The sequence below is a fragment of the Rhinolophus sinicus genome, chromosome 14, assembly GCF_057876585.1.
Source record: "Rhinolophus sinicus isolate RSI-liver-muscle chromosome 14, RSI-T2T, whole genome shotgun sequence".
Lineage (NCBI taxonomy): Eukaryota > Metazoa > Chordata > Mammalia > Chiroptera > Rhinolophidae > Rhinolophus > Rhinolophus sinicus.
The window spans coordinates 184,749,937-184,763,845 of NC_142514.1; the positions used below are offsets into that span (position 1 = coordinate 184,749,937).

General features: G+C 46.0%; 1 protein-coding gene across 19 annotated transcripts in view; it reads left to right on the forward strand.

Moving 5' to 3' along the window:
• PPP6R3 (protein phosphatase 6 regulatory subunit 3) overlaps positions 1-13,909 on the forward strand; it is a 128,951-nt gene that overhangs the window by 44,537 nt on the left and 70,505 nt on the right. For 16 of the 19 annotated variants that reach the window (XM_019755615.3, XM_019755617.3, XM_019755619.3 and 13 more), the window contains one exon: positions 12,832-13,064. The exons of 2 other annotated variants lie outside the window; for them this stretch is intronic. In XM_019755615.3, coding sequence (XP_019611174.1) covers positions 12,838-13,064 — 227 coding nt within the window. In that variant the 5' untranslated portion in view covers positions 12,832-12,837. Of the gene's footprint in view, positions 1-12,831; positions 13,065-13,909 lie in introns of those variants that run through there. One more of the 19 variants, XM_074336843.2, reaches the window with a different exon arrangement.

A 13,909-nucleotide genomic window follows, 5' to 3' on the forward strand; every position in this document is an offset into this window, starting at 1 on the left:
TGTTTGTTTTGATGAGAGGGCTTGGTTGTGGATTCTAGTGTGTGCTTCTGAAACTTCTATTGCTTGGATGCTAGACTTCCTGAATTATTTCTCCATTGTCTGGCTTTTCGTAAACTTGTTGGCATTCTCCTTGGCTGCGGTTGCCTTTTCTTTGTCCTTTATTATTGTTAGAGAGTTTCCAGAGGAGTGGAGAACTGTGGGGTTCAGCCCACTGAGCGTCTGGAAGGTCGTGTCCACCTTTCTCTTTTCTCACCGAGGCTCCCTGTCAGGCCCCATGTAGCCAGGCCTTGCCGATGAGACGGGCTTGGAGAAGAGATTTGTCAGACTCCACAGCGATCACTTAGTGTGGCCTTCCTCTCCGGATCGGAAACTCCTCTGCCTTCCGTCGCCCTCCCGGAGGCTCCCCAGGCTTTACCGGCGCCCCTCCAGCCGCGGGCCCTGACCGTTAGCAAGTTCTGGCTTCTGCCCACAGCAGCCTGCTTTACCTCACAGCCTCTCGTTGTGGCCTGCGGAGCTCTGCTCGATGGTGTGAAAGAGCCGAGTGCTTATCACCCACGAACACGCCGGAGTCCTTTGGCCACCCTGGTCATCTCCTTGGGTGCCACGGTATTGCCCGGCATAGCATGGTCTACCCAGGGCAGGCTGCAGGATGAGGGCTTCCCGTGGGCCCAGGCGCCACTCATCACTGACCACACCCTGTCACTGCTCTGCTTAGTCACATCATAACGTGACTTGGCGTTGAGCTTGTCCTCAGCTGAAATCTTGGGACTTGTTTCTTTCTTCACTTGAACAGTTTTCTTACACCTGCCTGGTGCTCTGCCCCAAATGTGTTTTGTAGTTTTTATCTACAAAGGACTTTATCGGTGTTAAGTAAATTTCTCTTAGTTTCGTCATGTCAGTTTTTGAAGCTGATTCTCTCATGTTGTCTCTGCATTTTGATAAGCCTGCAGCATCATGGTGAGTCAACACTGATAGAGCCACTGGCCGCAGGAGCTGTGTCACCACCCAGCCAGCTTGTCTGTGAAGGGATTCTTTGCCCTGTACAGGCAGACACACGGTTCCCATTCGTGAGTGTCCTGAAAACCATTAGATTACAGGCTGGCCTCCTGCAGGCCGCAGCACACACACAGCTGGCCGGGGGCGGGCTTGGACTCTCAGTTACTGCTGCTCACCAGCTGTCCCCACACGGGCCGTGTGGCGGTGCGCCACACTGGAAAGAGCACAGACTGGAGCTCGACAGACAGGTTCGAGTCCCGATTCTGGCCAGCATGTGGACCAGCTCTGGTCTTTGATAGGTCATCGGACCTCTCAGCATCTTAGTTTTTCCATCTGCAGAATGAAGGGCTGTTGTGCGGTAGGGATGATGCATCTAAAGCCAAGTCCAGAGCCTAGTCTGTGATAGGCACCTTGTAGGTGGCAGCTGCTATCAACCATGCTTCTACTTCAGTTTTTTTAAAATAAATTTCATTGGGGAATATTGGGAGACAGTGTGTTTCTCCAGGGCCCGTCAGCTCCAAGTCCAGTCGTTGTCCTTCAGTCTAGTTGTGGAGGGCACAGCTCAGCTCCAAGTCCAGCTGCCGTTTTCAATCTTAGTTGCAGGGGGCGCAGCCCACCATCCCATACGGGAATTGAACCGGCAACCTTGTTGTTGAGAGCTTGCGCTCTAACCAACAGCCATCCGGCCGCCCCGCCGGCAGCTCAGCGGCAGCTCATTGTCTTCAATCTAGTTGTGGAGGGTGCAGCTCACTGGCCCATGTGGGAATTGAACCAGCAACCCTGCTGTTCAGCTCTAACCACCTGAGCCATCTGGCTGCTCACCATGTTTCTACTTTTAATAGGAAGTTCCAGTGTCAAGATAGGTAATGTTTTTGTGGAATCGCTAAAAGAGCTTGAAGGTTGCTTGTCATAAGGAGCTATCAAGACTCAAAACTATTCTCACATTCTGCACTGAACTTGTATCCCTGAGCCGACTGTTGAGTCCCTGAATCTGCTTTTCCTTTTCTTGTGCACGAGGGTGCACCCTGGTAGAACATTCGTGAAGGACAGCGCTTTCTGGACGCGCACAGTTCATCACTGCGGGTCTAGGAGCCTTGGAGAGAGCCCTGAATGCCTTATGGTCGTGCACGCACGGTCTCATGCAAGTTTGCTGGGTGAGCTTTTTTGACCAATTTGTGCATTCTGTCTTCTGTTACTGAATTTAGTTAGAGATTAACGAGGACAGTTAGCTCATTCTTAACCTGAAGCTTGTTTCTTTGGGACTTTTTTCCAGAAGTGTCTCAGTATGCTCTCGTGTACCTGATTTAGGAAGGCTGTGTTCTTGGGGCACCCTGTCTGTAACAGACACATGAATAATCAAGTGGCCACTGTCACTTGCTTCAGATTGGGTGACTCACAAACTGCTGATAAACTGCTTTCACTTAGTTAAAACTTAGTTGAATTGGATTTTCCAAGTGTTCCCCTCACTCCATGCTAGAGCAGAATTCCCTCCCTAGCTGAATTCCCTGTCATACTGTCCCTCACTTGCTCGGGACCCCCCTTCCTCCCTACAGTTTTAGAGACTTAAAAATGTCTTTGTTTTATTGCAGATAGAGGCTAGACTATTCATGTCGTATTTCTTCTTGCTCCCCAGTTACTTGTTACTTCTTTCACGTTTGTTGATGGTCCTACCTGGTTTCAGACAGTCAGAGAATCCTGAATGCTTGAGATGGAAAACCCTCTATCCACAGCCCATAAGAATTTTCTGATTTGACTTTGACATTTATTATACTCTCTTAGCTACACCCTCCCCTCCATCATGTGTGTATTTGAGTGCATGCATGCGTGTGTACACAGACACACAGACACACACACACACACACACAGGATGTCTAGATCCAACTGGGTTTTCCTTGTCTTTATTCCTTTGATCTCTGACAAGGTTCCTGTCAAATCTTGATTACCATTGTGTCATCCTCATTATTTGTCTTTTTTCGCCAACCCCCCAGTATCACTTAAAAACAAAAAACAAACAACAACAAAAAACCCAAAACTTTAAAAAAAAATAAGTCATGCTTTGCATATACTTGGACTGATGGAATTTATGCACAGAAATTCACGTACATTTAAGTTTTCATAACGAGAATTTGGGGAGGAACACATTACTTGTTCTAACGTGAACGAGGTGACCATAGAAAGGCTGGCTTTTCTTTGATTGGCAGTTGGCTTTTTAAATATAAAGGTGACGTGGGTGATAAGATCGTACCCCTCACCGTGTGGTATATGTGGAGTTGTCCCCGGTGTGGGGTAGGCATTCGCTTTCTGAAGGTCATGGATTTCCCAGGCCGCCCAGAATACCAAAGGCAAGCACCAGTTTGTATTGTCCGATAGCAAAGCACAGCCAGAAAGGAAGGATTAGGCTTGGAGGAGGCAGAATTATGGTTGAAATTGGCAGAGGAATGGTAATTTAGTGGGAAATCTCTGAGGGGACGCACTGGTTTTGGAAGTAGAGGCTTCTCAGGGCCTTGCCATGTTCTGTGAGTTCTTGAAAAAGCCTCTGGATTCTTCTGGGCTCGACCCTCTCCAGTCTGTCTTTCATGTTGCTGGCGGTTCTGTGTTTGAGCTGTAGCTCTGACCTTGTCGCTCATCCGCCTCTTCTCACCTCCTTCACTGCTCATGTCTGAGTGTGCTGTGTGGTCCCTGCGTGTCCCACCATCGTGGTCTCGCTTCAGCTCTCCGCCCTTCGCATACTTGGCCCTGCCCAGAACAGGTGAGTCCCCTTCCCCGTCTTGGCATCTGGAGGAGCAGAAGCTCTGTGGAAAGGATACTCGCTGCAGCATAAATGTCACGGCTGTGTCACTTTTCCTCTGCTTCTATGCAGATGTGTTTCTGTGTGTTACTGAAATCTGTTGCTTACTCTACTATAGATATTTTTAATGCGCATTTATCTCAGTTAGACTCACTGGTCCCCTCTTCGCTTCTGCAGCAAGCCCACTGCTCTGCTGAGCATTCACGCGTGGCCTTGTGTCCCTAACCTATTCCCAGTACCTCCTGAAAGGCTCTTTCTTCTTGTCATCAGGACATCCTCCCTGCTGTGAACTTGCCTGAAGCTGCTGCGTCTTCCTGCCCGTCCTCCGTGCTTGCTCCGCGTTTGCGGGCTCATTCCTCCTGGCCCGGACTCCTTTCTGCTTCTGCATCACCTCCCTTTGGAGGCCCGGCTTAGGCCGCAGGTGTAATGAAGTCTCTGGCCAGGCTCCCTTCTGTTGTGCTCCTTTCCACAGAGCAGGCTTGGAGTTTATCCTTTTTATTCTCTGTATTTTCTCTCTTCTGAGTTTTATTGTATTCAAGGGGCAGGGACCATTTATCATGTCACTCCTGTATTCCTCAGTACAGTGCATATTAGGCTTTACAAGTACCTGTTGCTTAGTATAGCACATAGTAAATGGATTTCAGTCCTTTATTTACTACTATGAAAGCTGAACTAGCAAAGAAAAAGCAGAGTAAAACGGAGAAAGATTCTAGAATATCTGGATGGTAGAAACATGTTAAATCGCTTTTAACACGTTCTTTGAAAGAAGCAGTTGCAGAGCAAACCCCATGGAGCGGGCTCTGCGCGTGTATCGCCCTTTTCTTTAAGGAAATCCGTTCCCTCCAGTGGACACTCATTATTGACTTACGTAATCCAGCCTTTTGGGGCGGGGGGCGGGGGCTGGTTCGACGGTTCAGAATGGATGCCTTTGCTGAGGGGACAAGCAGCCTCTGGGCGGACTTCGCCGTCCTTTGGGGTCCTTTTCCTTAGTACAGCGAGAGCTGCTTCAAGGCCAGCTCACTCCTTCCTGGGTCCCATCTTTGTACCTCTTCATGCGAAAATGAGAATGTTTGCCTCGGCCTTGGGCTTTGCTGTGAGGAGGAGGAGCTTGTCGTTAACTTACACCACTGACAGGTGACCTCCCTTCACAGTGACTCTGCATTCGCCTATTTATAGTTACTTTCCTCCCTGTCCCCTCCTTACTGCCGTGCCACTAGTGAGCAGCTGCCAACCCTTCTGGAGCCCAACAAAATTCCGCACTTGGGTCTTGTGAGACGCTGCCCACTGGGTTTCCCACATACCTGAATGTAAGCCCAGGGCGGGGGCCTGCGGCTCCAGGTATAGGCCTCTGGCAGGAGCAGGTGAGCCAGGAAGAACGGCCTTCCAGCCGCGCACCTGTTCACATCCTGTTCCCAGGTCTCCTGTGCCTGCTGTGGGGGAATAAGCAAGTTTTGAATCTGAATGGCGGCCATGAAGGCTCTGTTTTCAGTTTTCTCCCGGACGAGTAGGGTGTCTAGGGTTTTCTTTGTTTTTAATACATTAAACAAACAACATTGTTTCCCAACGTGTTTGAATCACCTAGGCATTTTTTTTCTTCTTTGTGTATTTTTGAATTAGCTTATAAAATGAAATAAATACACCTATTTTAAAATGTGAGTAGGTATATCTAAATCAGTGACAAGCCACTTGTGGCCTGCCTGATTTAAGATCTCGCCCTCTTCATCATTTCAAGGCAAAGAATTTGAAGACTTCTTTTTATTCCTACAAATATTCCTAGGTTTAGAGCAGGGTGTCCAAACTTTTTTCAACGTTTTTCACCAAGGGCCATATGCGGTAAAATACACAAACAGCCAGGCCACTCACTCGAGGTGAAGTACGTATTGCCTCACCTGGTTTATTTAAGTAAACTAAATACATTTTTGGAATTTGCTGCGGGCCAATAAAAAACGGATTGCGGGCCGCAGTTTGGACACCCCTGGTTTAGAGGCTAAAAAGCGGTTCTTGTTTTCTTGTGACCTGCTTTTTTGAGTTGAAGAATGTTCAATTGCTATATATATATAAATAATACGATTTTGCATGTACGTTTATATTTTAGAAGAAAGGAAAATTGGCTGTTGTGTGGAAAAGGTGGTTAACTGTTGATGTTGGCTGTCGAAGGAGATGGGGGGGCTATTTTAGTATCAGGAGAGAAACTGAGTCATAATTGTAGTAATTATATAATTAGACCTGTTTTGTCCAATACAGCAGCCGAATGTGACTTTTTAAAACCTTGTTAGACATGTTTGTTACAAGTGCTGTTGCAAGATGGGTTTTACTTCATTCCCTGAACTAACGCTGTCTGAACACATGTTGCATGTAGATTGGTTAGAAACATCTTTATTAGAAGTGTTATAAAAACCATCACTACTTTTATTACAGCCTGGGTATCACTTATAGTCCCTGAAATTACACTCTTAAATGCTGCTTGTCAGTCGCTTTGTTAGAAGCACATTACAGATGTGACTTGAGTACCGTGTTTCCCCAAAAATAAGACCTAGCCGGACAATCAGCTCTAATGCGTCTTTTGGAGCAAAAATTAATATAAGACCGGGTATTATATTACTTGGGGAAACACAGGACTTGAAATGTGGCTGGTCCAAACTGAGATGTACTGTAAGTATAAAATACACCCAGATTTTAAGACTTAGTACTAAAAGAATTGCATGTTGAAATAATGTTTGGATATGTGAAGTTAGATCAAATACACTATTAAAATTAATTTTGCCAGTTTCTTTGACCTTTTTGATGTGGCTCCTAGAAACGTTACACTTACATGTGGCTTCCGTTGTGACTTGGGTGATATTTGTATTAGCTCCCCCCGCTTGGGTGGTGGGTGGGGCCAGCCACTGGGCAGCGGTGGTGAGAGGGGCCTGGGGCATGCGGCAGAGAGACGAACTGCAGGTGTGTGGGAGCTTGAACTTGGGCCATGTGCTTGCATGCCTTTGTATAAGTCATGAAAAAAAACTGCACTGCAAATATCCTCCTTCATAGCACATTTTAAAGAAACAGTATTAAATATTTATGACACATTTTGTTGTTTTAACTCTTTCCCATGTGTTATCTTAGGCGGGAGCAGCTGCTTCTCCTATTTTTGTTGTTTGTACCCCGTGTGTTTAGGTAACTGCAGTTATTTAAACCAGAAATACCTTATGCAAGTCTATTGCATGACTGCGCATGACAGCAAATACTCACTTAGGATTTGGGGTCTTAGGGACCCCCGTGGGGCCGGTTATGGACTGGTGTAGGTGGGGCTGGCTTCGTGGGTGTGTAGCCCGGGCATCTCTCTCTCAGGACCCCATGCTCAGCGGCGTTTGCTTTAAGCTCGCTGTTGCTGTCTCGAATACTTCATAATCTTTGGACCTTTTGCCCGGGCCCCAGCCAGTCCTGGGTACAGGCGTCCCATAGTTCATAGCAGCGTGTAGACTTGGGGTTTTGCCGAGTACAGCTATCCTACTTGGATAGAAAATTGCTCAATTCAAACAGTTTGAATTCAGAGTTTATATGCGTAGCACATTTTGCATCTTAAATTCATTCAAGTTCTTCTTGTCATTCCCACAGTTTGCTTTTCATTTGTAGGTAGGATGATTAGCGTTTGTTTTCTTCAGAGTTCTAATAGTTTATCTGTTAGCATGTTTGTGGTGTCAGTTTTTTTGGGCCCCTGTTGGAAAGTGATATCATATGTTAATGTCTGCTTCTGTCCTGTCGGAAGAAAACCCACTCATATCAGCTTGTCCACAGGGAGTTTCTGAAATAAACAGTCACATGTTTGCAAAGCATGCTTTTCCTGTTTCTCATGGGTGTATAATTATTTGAATTACTTACTGCACTTTGTCACACACGATCAGCAATGGTTTCAGCCCAGGGTGGCAGTGCAGGAGTCTGGAAGCTTGCTGGAGAGGCTCGGGCCGGAGCCCTGCTTTACTGACTCAGAACGAGACCCCTCGGTGTTTCCTGTGCCCATGAAAGGCTGGGAAGCGCTGGTTCGAAGCTCACTGGCTCTAGTGGGGGACGTGCTCATTGCCCCGGAGCTGCCATTCGCCCAGTTCCTGGATGTTATTCCTACTTTCTTGGGGTTTCTCACTGGCTCCTTGCAACCAGTTTCCCTGGGAGGGCACTGCCACTTAGGGAGGAGGTTGCTTTCCCGAGGCCTCAGGGCCAGCCTGGCTTTGGCGTCCGCGTCTGGTTCAGATGCTTGCTAGTCAGTCCTAACAAGGTTTGGGGGGAAATGGTGTGTCTGTGGTGAAAGCCAGGGGGTGTAGGTGCTTTACATAAACCACACTCGGGCCCTTACTGAATATACTCGACCACAGCAGCGCCTGGGCAGATTCTGTGGACAGACTGGTGTTCTTGTCACGCCTCTTGCAGATGACTTGCCAGTTGGTGTGTCCTAGGGAAAGGGTCACACCTTTCCTTTCAGAAACCAAGTGTCACTGCCTAACTGCTGTGAAGTAGAGGTACCTGGGCCCAGATTTTGCTTCTGAGGATGGTATTTCAGTAATTTCAGAGGACCCTTAATTAAAGCAGTTGATCTGAGATGAATAGGGTTAGGGATCCTTTGGTCCTGTTTTGCATATATACGAGTAAGATGGTAATTTTCACTTGTGTCTTAAGATTTGGGGAAGGTAGAAAACAGCAGAGGCTGGCATCTATCTATGACATCGAGTAACAGGTAACTCCCTGGTGACCTGCCGATCTAACCTTCAGCCCCTTTTGGAGAAAACCCTATTTTCAGTCTATTTTGATCAATTATGTACGTATGTAGCCTGGGTATGGATTTTAAAGTGTATTTATGTCCTGAAAATGAACTTTTGGAGTTCTGACTCCTTGCAGGGTGTTTTTGAGTATCTTAAAGTAGGTATGTTTTTCAGAGGACTCTGTTTTACCTCAGGCCCCTGGGCAGTTGAACTTTGTAACTATTAGTTCACCCCTTGCTTGTTTCTATTTCAAAGGGCACAAACGAAAACCAGGGCCAAGCCAGGGATAACTAATTTACCACTTTCCAGTCAATTTGCTGTTTGGCTGAAAGATAAAATACATAATGTTTGTTTTAGGTGTCACTACTGTGGTTTTATTTTTAAGTTTGTATTAAAATGCAAAATGGAAATGTGTATTTCCAAGTGTTCTCACTTGAATGACAATGCTATTCCAATTCAGGATCGTAGAAAGCAAAAGGCATTTTAAAAGATAGTTGCTAAAGAATTCATTTTCTTGTGTTTAATAAGCATAATAACAGCGAAGTCAGACTTGGGGATTTAGAGGAGCTGGTTGGTCAGGTAGGCCCTCTGCTCTGCTGGACACACACAGCAGGTGTGCACCGGCTCGTGTACCCCGTTTCCCCCGTTTCCCCGAAAAGACGACCTAGCCGGACCATCAGCTCTAATGCATCTTTTGGAGCAAAAATTAATGTAAGACCCAGTCTTATTTTACTAAGACCGGGTAATATGATACGATATGGTATGATATGATATACTACCAGGTCTTATATTAATTTTTGCTCCAAAGACGCATTAGAGCTGATTGTCTGGCTAGGTCTTATTTTCGGGGAAACACGGTGACACAGCCTAGGGCAGCCGTCAGGTTGGCAGGCAGCCTTCTCCCCTGTGGTGATGGGGCAGCTGCACCTCCTTTTTCAGCTCTGCCTTCACTTAGGGCCTGGTTTGTCCTCCGCATCCGGCTCCGTGCAGCGGGGGAGGGCACAGGGAGGTGGTTCACAGCACATTGGGGAAAACTGCGTTACGTGGCCGTACCTGCCTGCCTGAGAAGTTGGCAGTGTGGTCTAGTGAGTGCCCACGGAGAGGAGTGTGGATCTGGTAGACAATCCCTCCCTGTTGAGCAAGGGACGCTGAACTTTTTCTGTAAAGTACCAGAGAGTAAATATTTTAGGCTTTGTGGGCTACATATGGTCCCTGTCGATTATTCTCCTCATTTCCTAAAACAACCCGTTAAGAATATCAGCGTCATCTTAACTAGCAGGCTGGAGCTGGGTTTGGTCTTTGGACCACAGTTTGCCAATTTCTGCTTCCATTTCATCACTACTAATTACCAGTCTTTTTTATAAATCTAGTATTTAGTGAGTTATCTTTATAATGGTAACATTTTGGAAGTTGGATTTTATTTGAGGATAGATATGATTATTATGTCTTGATCCATAATTTAGAAGTATGACTTAATCTATAGTTTGTAGGTGTTATAGTTTATTTTTGATGGATGTGAGTGTATATCTTGTCTATAATTAGCCAATAGTTAGGGCTTGATACCAGATTTACATTTTTTGTGATTTCTTACTTAGTATTTTCCATTATACTTCATACAAGGGATTACAGAAAAAGTAAAAAGATGTTACTTTAAATGAGACGTAATTTTTTAAAAAGGTTTCGGGCTAAATTATTAACTATGTTCAGTTTTCTGACTTCAGGTGGAGAGCCCATTCGATCATAGGAAATTTGGCCGATAGACCAACGTGGCACATACTGACCTGATAATGTTAGGGCCCGGGCTGTGGGAAGGTGTTTTAACACACCTGGTAGCTTTTCAGTCAGTGACTTTACTGACGTATTTAAACTAAGTAGAAGGAACTATTTTGTCAGTCTGTAGACATCCTAGGATCAAAGTTTCCACGACCAATTTTGAAGGCAAGGTGGACGGACATGATTGTTCTCGAAGGTCGTGTTGCTACTTAAGCAGGGAGCGGTGTGAGCGCATGTATGCGAGGCGTCTCCACGGCCGGGCTGCGGCCCTGTCAGTGGGCCGCTGTGCTGGGTGCAGCCATTTCAGTCATCGCAGGCTTTATATTGAGTGTGGGGAAGAGTGGAAAGAAGGTGGACTCTCTTCAGAATTTGTGATTTTAGAAACACGGGAGCGAGCCGAGCCGTTGCCGCTGACAGCCCGGAGCAAGGGAGGCGAGGCCTCCCCTCCTCTGGGAGGGCTGGAAACCTGCTTCTCTTCTTTCCCCCTTGGGAGTTACCTTTGGTAGCCCTTTGTCTTTTTTGCTCCTTGTCAGTTTTACTAGGATAAAATGACACAATACGGGTGTTTTATTGTTATTGGTTTGCCATTTTCCGCAAATCTGAACACCAAAAAAGCATTTACGCATAAGATTTATTTCCACTGTCCTTTTCCCCAAACTTCCTGCTTGTTACGTGTATGGATATCATCTTTGCCATTATTCCCTAGTTCCTTCGTAATTGCTTTGGGTGCAAGTGGGTTGCTCTTGGGTTTGAAATATATGCGTTTCTTTCCTTCGCTGGCAGACGTGCTACGGAGCTAATGGGCTCTGCCGCTCCTCGTCTTGGAGGAGGGACGTCACTGTTGGCGAGTAGTGGGGGTGACTGGCTCTGCGGGGAGTTGTGACGTTGCTTCTCTAGCATGTTCTGTGATGTCTTCTGTACGATATTATTGGCCTGCTCATCAAGAGGTAAGAGACAGCTGGGCCTGATGTTGTGGGCCACTGCTTTGTGTCGTGCCGGCGAGCGCCGTGGTGACGGCAGCGCGAGTCAGGCCAGCCTGCACGCCGGCTTCTCACCCCGCCCGGCCTGGGTCTGTTGTTGCCCGGTGATGACAGCATGTTGCTTTATGTCTCTTTCGAAACAGTTCAGGATTTTTTTTTTTTAGCAGACAACTAATGTAACACCGTATTTCTTACCTAAAACTGGTTCCCTGAAGGAGTCCTTTTCTTTCTGAGTTTCCTTAAAACTGCGCTTTATTTTAAACGCTGCTCATACGTGGACTTCCTGGTGAGGTCCGGTGACGTGGATGTGCCCTCACACACCCGTGAGTGACCTGCCATGGAGCACAGGTCGTTCTGCTGCTCTATTGCTGGGTTGATCTGTTTGACTAGCAGCATAAATAAATGTTGCCCTCCGTGATCTCTAGTTTAAAGAATACTCTTGAGCACATGTTCATGAAAGTATCAAACATCCCCACCCGATCTCCTACTGTGGTTGATTTAGCAAACTACATACTTTGAAAAATGTATGTGTGCTGTCTGTCCATAGGTGACGACCTTTTGCAGTTTCCTTCCTTTTACCCAGGCTGGTTCCGCGCAGGATTTTAAATGAGCACATGTGGATATTGGCTTGCTCTTGGTGCTAATGGGGCCACTTCTCCAGGTGGTTACATGGAATAAGTATGTGTCTTACCCCCTGCTTCAGGACTTCTGCAGTGACTACCTTTGACAGACGTGACTTTTGAATGGTCCTGTCCCTAGTCAGACCTTTGTCATCTTGTTCTCAGGAATGGCCTGTGAGATTGTCTCGTCATGGCAGCTTTAGATCATACAGTGGACCCTGTGTTTCCTATTTCCGGTCGTTTCCAATAAGCACCTCCTTTAACTCTGTAACTTGAAGAAGACAAATTTGGTTGTTTTCCTGGTTGAGGGACAGGAGGCAGAGGCAGGAACAGTGTATGTGGCGTGGTGGAGTGATCATGGTAAGTCAAGTGTTCTTCCTTGCAATTGAGAACTGGTGTCTCTCATTCCTCAAGAATGAGGTTCCGGCTTTTTAGTTTTTAATTAAGAATTGACATGGGCTTTACCATATTACGGCTTTCGGCTGTGAAAGTGCTGTCAGTGGCTGATAGTACTGCTGGCTGTGGTGTGTTTATTTAACTCTAGTGTTCTCAAGACTGCCCGACACCGAGGTCTCAGGACTTGGCATTTGCTGCTGAACATACGACTTCTGTGGAAGAATCTGTTTTCTGCCCTTCAGAAAGGGTGTTCTTTCTTCCTTTCCCGGCATTCGTAACAAAGTGTGGATGGGCTCATTTTGCAGGTTAAAACCCCAACTAGTAGCGTTCTTTCAGCATTTTCTCGTCCATTTTTTGTGACCAATAAAACTATTTCTTTTCTGAGGAGAAAACTCTTGCTTGATTTTACTTACTTAGGAAGTATCTTATAGGTTCAGCATGAAACTTTATTTGTGGCATTTTAGACTGTAAAACTAAACTGCAATTTGAAAAATTAACATGTGAATTTGAAATTTTATTTGAAATACTCTCTGCATTTTGTTTAGACCAGCATGTTCTGGAAATTTGATCTGCACTCATCATCCCACATAGACACACTCCTAGAAAGAGAAGATGTAACACTGAAGGAGTTAATGGATGAGGAAGACGTGTTACAGGAATGTAAAGCCCAGAACCGCAAACTGATAGAGTTTCTGTTAAAAGCAGAATGTCTGGAAGATTTAGTCTCATTCGTTATAGAAGAACCACCTCAAGACATGGATGAAAAGATCAGATACAAGTAAGAAAATTCAATCTTCTCTTTAGGGTGGGACTGAGTGAAGTGGGGTAGAAATTCATTCTTGTCGTCCAGCGATTCCCCACGGCCCAGTGGAGCACAGAACGCACTCCAGAGCCAAGTCCAGTGAGACGACGAGGTTGTAAAAATGAGCGTTCTGTATTCCACTCAGGTTCTGTGGGAGGGCAAAGTGCTTTATAAATAGCGATGCAGTTTCTTAAAATAGTAAGACGATCCAAGTAAGTATTTTCTCTGCAAATAGAAAGATGGAGGTTATGTGTCCATCCAAGCTCACACAGCGAATGAGCCAGAGCTTGGGTTATGAAGAGCGTTGCTGATAAATTAATAAATTCTGACCTTTTGTTAACTGCAAATAAGGGTGTGGGTCTTGGTCAATGTTGGTGTGACTGAATTTAAGCAGGTGACACCATGGGTGACCCCAGTGCGTTTGTCTACTCGTCGCTGGCTTCACCTGCTCACACGCAGAATGCTAGCACGGGATCCTTTCTCACTGTGTCTTGTAACACTGTACACAGACCTCGGAAACTGTGAGCTTTCCATGTGGGATTAAAGGATTGGGGTTTCAGTTAGTTATTTTTCCATTTCCAACTCTATTGAAATATTTGGCTTCCCCCCCCGCCCCCCCGAAAATAGAACAATTTCAGGAACAAAAATTGATTGATTATGTATTAAATCAACTTAATGCAGTAGGGAGCATTGTGGTTTTTAGTAGGTTCTCCCTTGCCCTGCCTCTCCCAGTCTGTCCACTCTTTTTGGGTATCTTTGCATTTCTTTGCGGTGAGAATTTTGCTGTCAGGGAAATAATACTAATGCTTTCAAGTTGCTGG